At 49.8% G+C, this 14,711-nt stretch overlaps 1 protein-coding gene across 4 annotated transcripts in view; it reads left to right on the top strand.

The window, feature by feature from the left end:
- Nucleotides 1–14,711, top strand: part of LOC143367812 (uncharacterized) — a 176,502-nt gene that overhangs the window by 134,092 nt on the left and 27,699 nt on the right. For 3 of the 4 annotated variants that reach the window (XM_076809989.1, XM_076809993.1, XM_076809992.1), the window contains exons 5-7: nucleotides 1,136–1,744; nucleotides 2,349–3,262; nucleotides 10,962–11,251. In XM_076809989.1, the coding sequence (XP_076666104.1) occupies nucleotides 1,136–1,744; nucleotides 2,349–3,262; nucleotides 10,962–11,251 (1,813 nt within the window). The remainder of the gene's footprint in view (nucleotides 1–1,135; nucleotides 1,745–2,348; nucleotides 3,263–10,961; nucleotides 11,252–14,711) is intronic. The other variant, XM_076809990.1, reaches the window with a different exon arrangement.

The raw sequence follows: 14,711 nt of genomic DNA, 5'->3' as shown, positions 1-14,711 counted from the left end.
GTCGCTTATTAAAGGCGAGCAACAAGAGCCGTCAGCAGAACCTGCGACCGAAAAAACGGAAGCTGTGTTTCCCACCTCTCGTTGTTCCTTCTGTTATTTCTTAACGAATCTCGCGCGCGACGCCCAGAGAATTTAAAGGAAATAAGAGCACCGCGGTTGTACGATGAATTACGAGCAGTTTCCCCGTGTACTGGAAGCTTGGTTCGTTGGGGATAGACAACCGCGCAGCAATAAGAAGAAAAGTCGGAGACTTCGTGACCAGCTTCTCGGATACTTCCCGGCTTTCTGATCCCTAGCCGGCAACCAATTAGAACTTAGAACCCCCATGTGAACCAGTATACACGTGAACGACACTGGGCAACAGAAAGCTGGAGAAACCGGTGCAATTGAGGGATACCTGGACAGACCGTATATTCGGCTGGCTAAATCTAACAAGATACTTTTGAGACTCTTCTATTAGGGTGTGTCAATTTTATGGGTAAATTTAAATTTTTTTGAAAAATTCAGAATGACTAGTGACAAAGTAATGCTGTGTTTAATCCAGAACCTGAAACTATCTTCCGAAATTGATTTGAGTGAGGTTTAGCTACTTCAAATCACAGTTGAAGAAAGTGAAAATTAAGTAAGATTTAACTACAAACTACATATTCATATACCGCTTAAAGTGAGTCTTGCTTACATAAAAGCATGAAAATGAAAATAAAAATATGTGGAAATTATTGTTTATTACATTCACATGGAAATGTGTATTTATTACAAAATAAAAATATATGTAACTTTAACAGATAGATCTAGCCATATGTCATTTATGTAGTAAATTTAATGCTATTTAACAAAGTCCACCAAAGAAGCGGCATCTTGTTTGCTTCTGTTGCGGTTCATGAGCTCAACTATTAAATTCTTTTTAATAATTTTAATAATTTTCGTATTTTTCTATAATTTCAAATGAAATTCCAGCTAGGTAAATAATGTATTACACAAAATTTAAAGGTAGTGGTTGATTTTAAACCTGAAATTGTACCGTTTTCTCACTAGTCGTTTTTAAAATTAAAACATTAAAAAAATTGACACACCCTACTCTTCTATTCCACTCTCAGCATGTACTTATAATTCAATGAATTTCTTGAAATTTCAGTTAAGCGACGGCACAGTATCGGAGGCGCCTCGTCGCGTGGCCATCGAGGGTGGCCCAGGAAGCGGAAGGACGACCCTGTGCCTTCGACTTCTTCATCAATGGGCGATCCAAGGCGATGGTCCGGCTCTGGCTTTGATCGTCCCCCTAAGGGAGCTCCGCGGCAGTCCCGTGATGAATTATTTGGCCAGAGAGCTGTTCCCGAGGACGGCCGCCATCGGTGACGCGGTTGCTCAGGTCTGGCGCACCCTCCACTTAATGGAGGACCGTGTCCTCTTCGTCCTGGACGGTTACGACGAGTGCGTGGGCGGCAGGGCGTCCCTAGGCGACGCGGTGGATCTACTAGAGGGGCGTCTGTTCCCCGACGCGAGAATCCTGGTCACTTGCTCGCCGAGCAACTCCGTCGCCCTGTCGCCACTCGTTCAGAGGAGGATCCACCTCACTGGCCTCGAGTGGCCGCACGTCGAGAGGCTCTGCGTCGCGTATTTCATCCACAACGACATCGCCGAGAAGGCCTGCGAGTTCCTCGAGGCCCTGAACGTTCAGCCACAGACCGTCAAGCAGCTTGGTCAGCACCCTCTCGGCTGGATTATGCTCTGCTGCCTTTACCAGGTATTTATATTTATTTACTGTGCTCTAACACAGTGATGAGCAACTGGCGGCCCGCGGGCCACATGAATGAAACCATTCTCTGATGGAGAAATGGTAAAAGAATGTTTATTAGCGGCAGCAGATATAGCCTTTCCTGATTGTAAATCAATGTCAGAAATAGCAAATTCAGCCCATAAATTAAAATTCTTGGATTAGTTATATTTATGTATTTAATATTGCGGCCCGCGTAGAGTAGTAGGTTTCCACTTGTGGCCCACTTCTGACAAAAGGTTGCTCGCCACTGCTCCAACGCGTACTTACATGGCCTTATAGACGCGAGAGTACGGGCTTGTACAGTTAGCACTATGATCGCTGAATTAAATCTAGAGAATTGATAGTCAGGATATACGATAGAATTCGAGTCGAGCATTTTCTATAACCGCTTGCACGGGGTGCGCGCGATTAGGAACTCCGGTAGCAAAGCGCGCGGAAATATGTCGCGGCGGTCGCAATTTGTTAAGAGACTGGCAGTAAAAGCGCCCTTCGTTCAGCCGGCTGCGGCGTAAAAAGGTCTGGGAGCCCATAAAAAGGACTGTTTGAAAGTGCAACCGTCTCGTTTCCCCAGGACTCCGGCAGTTTGCCGACGGAGACTAGCGCGCTGGTCCAAGCCGCGGTGAAGTGCATCGTAAAGAGGAGCTTGGACCCACCGGTGCCCTATAACGAGGAGATTCCAGGCCACTGCAGGAAGCGACTGGAGGATTTCGGGAAGCTGTCACTGGCCGCGCTGAGGGAAGGCAGATGCTGCTACACGGAGGCGGAATTGAGAGCCCGGGGTGGCGGCATCGAGGTCACCAGGCTAGGCTTGCTGACCAAGGGGCTGACCTTCGGGCAACGACGCAAGCCAGACCTCTACACGCCAGTCCACATGGCTGTGGCCGAGTTCCTGGCCGCATACTACTTGACCTCCGTCGCCCAATACGCGAACATACTTCGAAGGGAGCTGGAGGGCCTGCCGTCGGGCATCATCAGCCACCTGGCTGGACTATTGGGACCCAAAACTCACCTGATTCTAAATCAACTCTGCCCGCTGGAGGTACCGCCTCGAACTGTGTTCTCGCTGCTGAAGGCGGCCGGTGCATCCGACGGGAACATCTCCGCTGTGTGCAGATTAGTCGGAGCTGGTCCCGGCTTCGGACCAGCGCCCAACGAGAGACCACCCGCGCCGCTGGTCCACACCTCGCCCCTCGAGCTCGAGGGCTGGGCTAGAATCCTCGAGAGCCCGGCCTGCACCCTGGAAGCCCTCGAGGTGGTGTTCCAAGTGGAGAGGGGATCGGATCCGAGGTACCTGGACGACTTCTTCGAGGCCCTGGCTGGCAACGAGAGCGTGAAGCTCGTCAGGATCACGTCGCTGCTCGGCCAGGAGTTCCCTGCCGACGAGGCGCAGAGGCTCGCTGGCCACTTGAAGAGCGTGCTGGGCAAGAAGAAGCTCAACGACTTCGAGCTGGTCATCACTTGCCTGGAGGAAGCTGCTCACGACAGGTCAGTGATGTTAATCGTAACGAGATTAGGTTTAAAGTGTGAACGGATCACTGATTGTCAGTTGCTGATGGTTCGCAATTAACTTTATAGTTAGGAAACTCCATAGAATGTTTCGAGTTACCGTCGAATCGAATTTTTCCCGAGATATCCGCTGGTTTCCATTACGATAGCGCGACTCTATATGGTGTTCCCGCTTCTTTCATACACCCTTCAACTAAAAACTCATTTCGCGCCGCATCCGACCCTCTATATTTGCACGGGCACCGACGACGACAGCACGAGACCGAAAACTTTCCCCGATACTCGTCGTTATTGCTTCCCTCCGGCTGGATCCCCGGGAAAACACGGGGAAATCTCGGAGTGCCCTTGACACGTTTGAGTTCACGGGGCACGAGGGCCCGGCAAAATTGCCAGATGATGAAAGGCCAGGCTTCCATTGTGTCGATCTTAAAATAACGCGGGGTTCGGGGACCGGGGGCAGAAGGTCTGCGCGAGACGCAATAACATTGCAACGCAACGGGAAGTTTTCGAGGGGCCGCCGGGTTAAAGTGAAACACTCGTTAAGCTGGCGAGGCAAAAACCGTCTGCGCGAACGTTGGGCAATATCGGAAAGTGGATTAAAGAAGTTTACCCTGGAAAAAGGGCCCGTGTACACTGGACACGCAAATAGATCAATTTTTAACTTGCCTCGGGGAACGGAAACTTCCGCGCCGAGTGAAAATACACGGAGTGTTTCTGAAGTGGTTGAACGAACGCTCTAGGAATGGCGAGGCTTCTTCTAATCAGCTTGAAAGTGAGAAGGGATCGTACGCGTTGCGATGAATTCTTCACTCTGGCCGTCATACCTCCGTGTTCTCTGCGGCGATCCTTACATTGAGCGGTGGTCAGAAAGTAAATTAAAAAGTTTACCCTGCTGTCGCGTGACAGGGAAGAAGATATTTACTCTGGCTCGTAGCGTGGAACAGTGGGATGGGAAAGAAGAGCGTGTTTACCCCGCGAAGCGACTGGGAACACATACGCAGGGGGTGGCGGGGTGGCTCGAGGCCGCATTTGCATAACCGCTCTGGGTTCTCGCGCGCTCGTTTATATTGGCCGTGTCAGGAGACCTGGTTTCCAGGATTTTTTTGCAACAGAACGGAGGGATTTGCACACCCCCGCTTAGAGAAATCGAAGCTCGGAGCGCAATTGCGTGGAGCCACAAGGATAATTCCGAAATATCCCGCCACTTGGGCCACTTGCCCTGTGTCGCGGAGTCGAGATTGAAAGAGGGAAACTGGAAAAGGCGTGGGGTTAAAGGCAGTCTTCCCTTACAAACGAGGCAAAGCGGTAAGTTTCCGAGGGAGAATTCGATAGAGAAGTTCACTGCTTTTTGATCATTTTATTACTCGCGATTGCTCGCCATTAGTTGAGATGGGGGAGACTGCGATGTGAACGTAAGCAGATCTCGGAAGGTTTGAATATTAACGGGGACAAAGTTTTAAAGTGCGCCACGGTAAAACGAAATTGAAAATTGCACACCGCTCTCAGCCCCTTGGACCAGGAAGTTTGTTTATTTATCCTGAGGGCGGCACAAGAAGACGCTGGCGCCGGCGGGGCGTCGTTTATTCATTGGAGCGGAAGGCACCGTTCAAATTGCAAATGATGTCGCAGGAAATGTTGACTTGCCGTGGGGGATGATACGTCTCTCGAGAGAGAAATATCGTGGATCCGACGAAACAAAGGTGTTCCACTTTACCCTTTCCCTGTTCAACTATGCCCTGAAGATAGCCCAAATGAAATGCAAGTGGAACATCCAATACCTGCGTTATTAAGGGGGCCGTCTCACTTTTGTTATGGTCGGAATCGATCGAAGCATCCCCAGTAAACAAATGGACCTTAATGAAACTACTGCGGTCGATACAAAGAACTTGTACAGAGGTGACATCTCCCGGTACTCTGGGTAGACAAATTTTTTACGCACAGTTGCCACATGTTCTGTTCTCTCTGTCTCTGCCGCGCTGTTGACACAGAGTTCTATCTTTTTATCGAGAAGTCTTGAAGGAATACAGCACGAGAGCTGCGTCTAGCGTCAAAGTCTCGCTGAACGTAGCAATAATGAAAGATAGAGAGGTCCGGGAGTGTAAGAAGGAAAGCTGAAAAGATACCAAACCTGACAATTTGAACTATCATTATTAACGATATTACACATAAAATTTATTTGCAGAATTGAAAGCCCGTGTCGTTCAAAGCAGTCCGATTTAAATTATTTTCTGTCAATTTAATCGGCAGAATCGCTTTCATATTGATAAGATGAAAACTAAAGAAATTCTGTTTCTTCATAATCGGTGATACATCGTCGCTCGGCTCGAGCTTCGGGGACCTCAAGAACGAAGGCCTTCGATTAAACAAATTATTTGTGGCCGACGGATGAATTCCCGTCGAATAAACTGATTCATCCGTGGCGTTTCAAGTAAAATTAAATCCATTTCTCGAGTCATAAATTCATTGTTATTTCAACGTACGGTGCTTATTAGCATTGAAACGCACCAGACCAGGCAACTATACCCTCAAAAACTTCCTTCGTGCCGATTCCAGGACGAAAGTTGGTTGAAACGGTTTGTTTACTACATTCCGTATACGTGCACGCTTTTCCTAGCTTGTGCGAGCGCACGCGCACACTTCAAGGCCCAATGAGACGGCCCGCTTAAGGCGACACGATAGTTTAATAAACGCTAAGTTGTCGTCGAAACTATGAAATTTCAAGACATCGAAGACAGAAGCGGCAGCAGTGACTGAATTACAACGCAGGGGGGTGACTGGCGAGAAATTTCGAGGCATTTTCAATCCTCCCCTGCTAGCTCACCGCGACTGAACACTCCAAGGCGATGAAGCTTCCTCGGCGACCGAAAATATATACATCTCCGTCAGTTTTTTTCACGCGTGGCCCCGCGGCTGGCGAAAAGGCCGGAATTCGATATTCAAAGCACGACGCGACCCGGCCCGCCGGCGAACACACGCCCCCTTCTCTGGAAACGCGGCAACAAGAGCGGTGTAACAATGAGCAACCGCCAAGAGGGGTTGAATCGCGGCTGCACAAAGTCGCAGCAGAGAAAAAGTCGAGAAAGTGGTGGAACAATATGCCGCGGAAGAATGGGGGGAGCTTTTTTCAGGGGCTGTTCGAGGGTCGTGAAGGGCCAACGCCGTGGCCCGTGGCGAAAAATTAAGGAGGACGGCGGGGGTGGTTTTCATAGCTGAACGCTGGACGAGATACGGAGACCTCTCTGTCTACTTTTTCTTACCCCCCCCCCCCCCCACCAGACTCTCCTCTCTTCCGCTTCCTTCAGTCCTTCGTTTCTTTTCCCGCCTTTCTATCTCTCTCCATTCGCGTCGTGTTTCTTTCCCTTTAATGCCGTCATTTTTTTTCTCGCCCACCTCTCTTTCGTTCGCCCGCCGCGATTCCCTCTATTGCTCCTTTTACTTTTGTCTCCGGGCGTTGAAAGTTTTCGGACTTTTCGTGAAGTTTGCGCTCGGGGGCGCGGCGCGGAATCTCCCTCGCAGCGGGAGCTCGGCTTCGGAACACTTTGACGCCATTCGTCCTCGGAAAACAGCGACCCGAGACTGCAATCAAATTGCTGTCCCCTCCTTTAATCTTATTTCCATCTCTTCCTCTAATTACACACCGTGAATCTTTTTTACTGCACCTCGGGTCTATAATTTCTCTATCTTGCCTTATTAGCCTCTCTTGTTTCCCACGGCTTCCTAGGAGGGTAAAAGAACACGCGACACCCTAAAAGCTCTGGATGCCAACTGCTGTACGTATGTACGGGTAATAATACACTCTTAGCGCTATACAGTTGGCACAAAGGCGTTTATTTACTTAATACCGTGAACTACGCAGAGAGTGTGAACCTTGTCCGAAAGCCCAACAACATCTAACACTTCTGCTACAGTGAACCCAAGACGAGCTCAGGCTACCCCCACTCTACAATATACATTCCTCAAGTTATCGCACTAACTCTGTGGAATGGAGCGCGTCCGTGTGCACCCTCCATCAATTAATTAATTCGCTGAACGCGCGCCTAAAGCAGAATCCAATACAAGAGAAAAAGTCCGCGCGAACACGTGGCGAACCGGGAAAAGGGACGAAGGGAGATGGGGACATCTAACTAGCATTTGCCTCGAGGCGGAACATTCTCGACCCGCCAGCTCATTGTTGCGCATCCAGACGCTCTTACCCCCCCCCCCTTTCTCCGCTCTATTTCCCGGCGTGTCTGTTCCGTCGCTTCTCCGCCCTCGGCGAGAACCACTCAAAATTGGCCCGCGGTCTCCCAGGAGATGAGCAGGCGAGAAAGAGCGCCGACCGATCGATGGATCGAACACAGATACGAGGAGTCCTCCCGCTCGCTGCTCAGCCACGTCGAGTGCGCCGAACGAAGGGGCGAAAAGGAAACACGAACAGCCGCGCCGCCCTAAAGGGGGCCGCAATGTGCTTCACGGCTTGTTCTGCTCTCTCGATTGCCCTGCAATTTCGTTCTCCGCTGCTTTCGAGGGATTCCTCGCGCGTCCGGTCCGATTGTATCGGCGGAAAATTACGAAAACGTCTAGCGGGTAACCAGTCGATACGCGCAATGCAGAAAACTCTCTGCTTTGTTGGGAACCGCTGTGCTTTCGCGCAATTAACGGCCGCGTGGTGAACACGAAAATTACTTTTCCCCCCCTCGGCTTCCACGGAACGGCTTGCCTTTCCTCGTTTGAATAGGCGACGTCAAGGGAGGACGCTGCTGGCACCCTTAGGACGAATAAATTCTTTCGCTTACCTCTTTATGGCCGGACAAGATTTTCCTTCTTGGCAGACGCCGTGTTACGAGGCACGCTAATGCACTGTTTAAATGGTAAGAACCTTTCCGTGGGACCTCCAACTCTGGATGGTTCCAAGAAAAAAGGGTATGGAAAATTTTATAACTCTCGAATGTACTACAGAGTCGAGAATGGCCTTGGATTGCGAAGTGTAATCAGGACCCTGGAAAATAAACACGATCGTACGCATTTGTACTAGGGCTCTTACTATTTCTCGGATTTACGGATATCCGAGTCTTCAGTATCTGAGTCTTGAGTATCCGAGTACTCGGACACCCACAAAATGTATATTCGGATATCCGGATACTTATTTAATTTAGATTCGAGTACCCAAGTATTTAAGGGAAGTTAAGACTAAATTAAATTTCCAAAAATGGCTTCCATAACAAAAAAATATCCATGTGTGCATACCTGCAACATCAGTAACTTCGGAAAGGGTCTTCTTTACGGCGGATAATATTTTAACCACCAAAAGATCATTTTTGTCACCGGAAAATGTAAATAAACTTGTTTTTTTCATAGCAAAATAGGAAGTTATTATCTTAGTGTGTATGTATAACTGTAAATAATATATTAATATAATTCCCATTCCATTTCTTGTTTTAATCACTTCAGTTATACTTGCTCTCTTTAATTAGAATCGATATAAAGAAATCAGCCATGATGATAAAATATCCGAAACCGGGTACTCGGATACTCGGATCCAAGTACGGATATCCGGATACTCAGATCCGGATTTCGAGTTATAACGATCAATCCGGATACTCGGATATCCGGATAGTAAGAGCTCTAATTTGTACCCTTCTGAGTGGAAGCTCATTATAGATATGTTCTATAGACACCATCGATGAGTTCCTCAGAATTTTGGACTCCGGTGACATTACTGACATTGATGAAGTGGCTCCGTTCCATAAAATCGTGGTCGAAATGAACGGACAGTGACAGCTGACGGAATATTTCCAGTGCTGGTGCGTGCAAGTGATAGCGGACGTGCTTGGTCAGACGAGCTCTCGATATTCAAATATGAGCTCTTCGGCGCGGTGGAAAATGGATTTCGGAGCGGAAAATTGAGCGCCCGGTTATACCCCGAATATACATCTGTTAACGACAAAAACCGGGGCCGGAACTGGGTTGTTTACGTTGTATTCATCTGCGCGAGCGATAGCAGATGTGTTTGGTCAGCCCTGTCCTCTGTCTTCAGATACAAACGCAATGGAGAGTGAAATTCTTGTTGGAAAAGTAATCCCGCGATTATTCCACTGGTAAACACATCTGTCAACCTCCAAATGAAACCACAGAGGCTACTGAATTTACATGATCACGTTGTTTTTCTACCGACAAGTGGTAGTAGACGTACTTGGTCAGCCGAGCTCCCGATCTCCATACACATTCGCTTAAACCCATCGAAAAATGACTGACTGTCGTTTCACGAATAGATACACCAGTGAACGTTAAAAACAGGAACGTCCGACCATCTCCCGTTCGCTGTTTACTTTGTGCCTTTTTAAACAAAGCCCTCGATTCGCGAGTTATTTGATCGTTCGTTAAAATTGTATCGTTACTCGGTCGCGCCGCTCGGACGCGAACAATAACAGCTTCGCATACTTTAATTAACTTCGAAAACGCGTTCCCCCCGTTATTTTAATTTCGAATATATCGAAATCGAAGGCGGCGCGGCGCTTTATTTGCTCGAATATAACCACTCATGAATATGCACGGCCGGTTATTTACGACAGAGCCTAGGCGTTTGTTTTCCCGTTGCAAATTGTAATAACGCTCTTCGACGGTATGTCGCGCACAACGGGCGGCAGAGAAGCGTGGTAAAAATTTCTTTTTGATCCCTCGCCCGAAACTGCGCGCCCTGCCGTTGCCCGCGTTGCTTATCGCTCGCCGTAAAAATCCTGAGCGGGCTTGCCCCCCCCCGCGAGCGTGTAACGTCGGAGAAAATCCAGACTCTCGTTTGCAATTCTCCCAGGAGAAGCGACTGCAGTCGGTTTTGCATAACCGTTGCACACACGCGCGCGAGCTGCCTCTCGAAATAATAGCGAATAGACAGCGGAGCGGGCATTATACATGCATAAATCCACCGTGGGTACAAGCGCTGGCCGACTCGCGTCTTGAGCAAATTTACATGGAGGGGCCACTCGAGAGTTGTAAAGAAGCGGCTGGCGAAAAATGCATTCTCCAACTCTCCAAGTGGATTTATGGCCGACCGACGCGATGAGAAATATCGATACTGAACGGAATTTGAAAGGTTTTTGTCGATACTCCCTCCCTCGACAGCACGATGACCCGGTTATGTAGGTCGCCTCTGTCAAACTTGTTCCTATTGATCCGCGAATCCCGGCCACATTTTCAGCTTCTTCGCCCGGCATTTCGCAAACACTGCAGTTCCGCGTATCGGTAACAGTGTGTCAAGCAGCCACTGATGATGGAAACTGCGATGCTTGCGAAACGTTGCCAGGAAAACTGCAGCGGTTCCTTCACTCTAGAAACACCACATTCTCGGCCCCGCTCGCGAAACTGCAGAATCTAGATCGCTACCGAATGCTATCGGCGATCTACATTGACGCAAAGCAACCCTACCTATATCCCTCCGTTTACGGAAGCCAGAATCGCCTTTTACCTCCTCCTCAAAATTCGTGTGTCCATTCGTTGTTTTAAAATTCACTACGCAACCTACGTTCTGCAATCAGTGAAGAGGTAAGAACTCTGCTAGAAGGTAGAACCAGCAAAATATCACGCGAACCTGTAACAATGGCGATTCAGCTGCAATGTGACCCAGTCCAGCTGGAATTATCGAGTCTGGACAGGGACAATGTAGGTATTTGTAACAAACAGAGGCATCGATCGGTTGTTTCAGGCTGGAGTGTGTGGTGAACGCCCTTTGCCGTGGACTGAGTCACGCGTCGACCAGCCTGGCACGGCTGGTCCTCGACATGAATCTGTCGGGCGAGCAAGTGTCCCGGGTCTGCGATGCTCTTCGTGGCTGCGTTCAAGTGCAAGCGCTGCACTTGCCCCATTTGGGCTGCGGCTGCGAGGGCCTGGCCTCCGTCGCCGAATTGCTGAAGGAGAGGCCGTTGCTGGCGCTGAACCTGGCCGGCAGCTGGGGCGCCAAGAACGAGGATCCGTCCAGCTCTGGAATCAGTATGGGTAAAACCTTGCCGTTACTCTTTTTTTTTTGTTCCTTTCCTTTCGCCGTCTCGTTTGCGTCGTTTCGTCTTTCGTCATCGAGGGCCTGTGTTCGAAGCGGACGGTCTCGTTTGGAAGAAACAGCTGCCAGAAAAGGTGCGGTTATAGAAACGGGACGCCTAAAAGTACCTTTGCACTCGTTTCGAACACGGGCCTCGGTTTTTTCTTTGTAGACTATTTCCGCTGCATGCACTTTTGCCTTTCAATTCTGCTTCTTTTGCTGTTGGTAATCTTTGATCGATGAACTCCGGTGAACGCGAACGGAACGATCTTAGTTTGCACGCGTGCGTCGGGGCTTCCCTAAAGGCTGGATTAGATAGGAGGAGCTTCAACTTGACGGGCGCACGGTTCATCGGTCACTCGATCAACACGCATAATCGCGAGCGTGAGCTTAACGAAGCCCCAGGGCTTAAGACGGGCCGGATTAATGATCACGCGGGGACAAACGACCCCGAAATTCCCCGGCTCTGTTTGATCGACGAATTAGCCGGCCGTAGCAGAGAAAAAGCGGAGCGGGCTATTTTAAACTTTTGCGCGCACCACTTCGTCAACGCGGTTCGACATCGAACGCCATTAAGGTCAATTTCCGCGATGGTGCGACGGGATTTATTGCGATCGGGGTACAATTCGGTGGGCTGCAATCGAAACGCGTTTGATCGTAGATCAAACGAATACTCAACGACCAATTTCGAAAGATCGATTACCGAGCGAAGTATCGAAGGGGTGTGGACGAAAAAGCAATCGGCAGACCGAGCAGCACAGGAATGTGGACCCTTAACGAGCGCGCTGTCCAGGAGCAGCGAACGCAACACGGGGACCATTAGCTGGGCACGGCCTCGGAATTAGAAAGTTGGAATTAGAGCAGCTTCCGGCCTGGAGCGCGCGATTCGGGGCGCGCAAGTTCCCGCGGCGTTTTACATCGCGCGCGAGAACGAAACTTCAGCCCTTTCGAACTTTAAGCCGTACCATTTGCCCCGAGTTACCGTGGCTACGTGGCGCGCAAGGGCGGAAAAGGGACGACGTTCAATTTATGAAGCTGGCTGGCTTCTCTCCTCAGCGAAACTGCGAGCCCGAGGAGCCAACTGTCTAATACAGCGATTTGTCCTGGATAACGTATATCGCGGGACATTCTCCAATTTACGTCGGAATTAGTTTCGCCGTTTCATTTCTGGGCTATGTGGAACGCCTTCCTCGGCTGGAGAATCGTTCGTGGCATTCTTACTCCAAATACCTCCCTGCTATCCAAATTCAGAGGAAGTAGTAGTAAGAATCGAAATATCTCAGCCGCTGACATCGACATCGCTTACGAGTCATCCTGGCGTAAAGGATAATTATTCCATCTTGCGCTGTACATTTTTTTCTAGTTTTTTGAATGACTATATGGCGACAATCCCGGTGAATCGTTTGATAGATAAACATTAGACGGGGGAAGATTGCTAAGGAACATAGAGCGGATTCTCCAGCGGCGATAATTGCGACTCAATCAAAGCGGCAGGGTAATCAGCGCTTCCGGGGGAGTTCTAAAGGAGGAAAGTTGGTCGATGCTAATCGCGATCGATCGTGTCGTCGAGTTTCCAGCAGGAAGTCCGACGATCGAACGGCTCCGATTATGGGAAAGCCTTGCGGTGGATCGCGGAGTCGCTCGTAAACCTCCAATCGGGAGAATCAACTTTACGATCGACCCTAGTTCTCGGGCGAGTTTTCCTCATTTGACGGAGCCCCCCGATAAGATCGCCGTTTCCTGCCGCAGCCCTCCTGTTTATACGGGCCAAGGGGAGGGAAAAATCGCAGCAGCCTTGACGGAATAAATCGCCGGGATGTTTTCCTCCGGGATAATAATAACTCCTGACTTGTCTTCCCGAGGAAGATGAACTACGTCCTACAGGGGTGGTTTATACGCGGTGCCTCCGTGCAAACGACACTTTCCAACTGAATTTCCGCTCGCAAATAACGTATTAATCATCGCCGGTAGACCCTGTGGGTCCTTTGTTACCACCCTTGTTCAAACCTTCTCTCTCCACCCACATCCTTGCATTCGACCCTCGCGGACTGAACCCGATGAGGACTCTGTCCTCCAATGGGCACGCACGAGTGAATTCGGCGAAAGAGCTGCGGACATCCGCGAGACTTGACAGTGATCTTAACGTTTCAGGACGCGTCCTCCTAAAGCGCGCTTTGTCCTAAAAGGGAGGGCGCGAGGCGGTTACAAACACTGCTTTCCTGCCTGTGGGATGCAAGAACCGGGGCGTAAATTGAGGAGCAGCAGAGTGGACGTTGAAATTCGAGTACTGTTTGACACAGAAGGGTCGCCTGCATCCACTGCAATCGTCGCCCGGAAAAATAGTGGAAACTATTTCGGTTCCTCTCCATGTCCCCTTGGAAACACCCCAACAACCCTCTGTGGCACGCACTTCTTTATAGGCGTGTAGGCTTCGTAGTACTATTACGCATCCCTCAAACGATTTCCCCAGTTTCCCAGGAACCTACACGACCTACCTCTTGTCTCGTTGCCTTAGACCTTAGACAAACGGTGCACCGTCTCGCGGTTGATGTTATCGTCGTGGTTGGTGCCGGCAAACACGCCCGCGTGTGTTGCACATGCTGTTCCTCGGCAGTCGCGGCTATTACAAACACCTGAGACAACCCCGTCGCCATTTCCCCCGAGCCACACCTCTAAGACGTTGTTCGACGGACGAGGAGCGCTGCAACTTCTGTTTCTCCTTATCGAAAGGGCAGCAAGATTCCCTGAAATGGCCAATCGATTGACTCGCGGAAGACGAGAGCTTAAAGTACCTCGCTGAACCCAGTTTGGAGTCGAGAGGGTTGTATTTCGTGGACTGCGACAGTCGCCACCTGCCCTCTGCAAGAGTTTGTGATTTTAAGGGTGGTTCGCGCAAAGTTTGGAGGATCTTTTCGGTGCTCTTACCGTGAAAGTGGCTCCCGCTGAGAATTCAAGGCCGCCGTAGAATCTTCCGATCGTTTGCGACTGGTGGAGGAACCGAAAGCAGCGCGAATCAGAATTTCGTCTTTCCCCTATTTTCTTTAAACGGATAACAAGTAGATCGAGTTTACTTGTGACGGGCTGAAGGAAGTCCCGCAAGATCCTCCTTCCGTACCCGAGGTCGAATCGAAAGCAATCTTTCTCTTTTCTCGGGGCGACGACGGCGAGTCTATAACGCCGTAGACAAATCAAATCTTTCAGTTTGACGGTTCCTCGAGAGAGCTCGTCGATTCTCCGCCATCCCTTTTCCGGATTGTTCTTCGATGATAGATATATACGTGCGACGGCGGGGAGTAACTTCGATTCACTGGGAGGAACGCTGTTTCCCGGTGTTTCACCGCTCCTCGCCCTCCCAGGGGTATCGGCGAACGTTATTCCTACTGAGTGTCTACCGAATTTTCGTTAAACGACAGAAAAATG

The sequence above is a fragment of the Andrena cerasifolii genome, chromosome 4, assembly GCF_050908995.1.
Source record: "Andrena cerasifolii isolate SP2316 chromosome 4, iyAndCera1_principal, whole genome shotgun sequence".
NCBI classification, from domain to species: Eukaryota; Metazoa; Arthropoda; class Insecta; order Hymenoptera; family Andrenidae; genus Andrena; species Andrena cerasifolii.
This window is presented reverse-complemented; position numbering and strand designations above follow the sequence as displayed.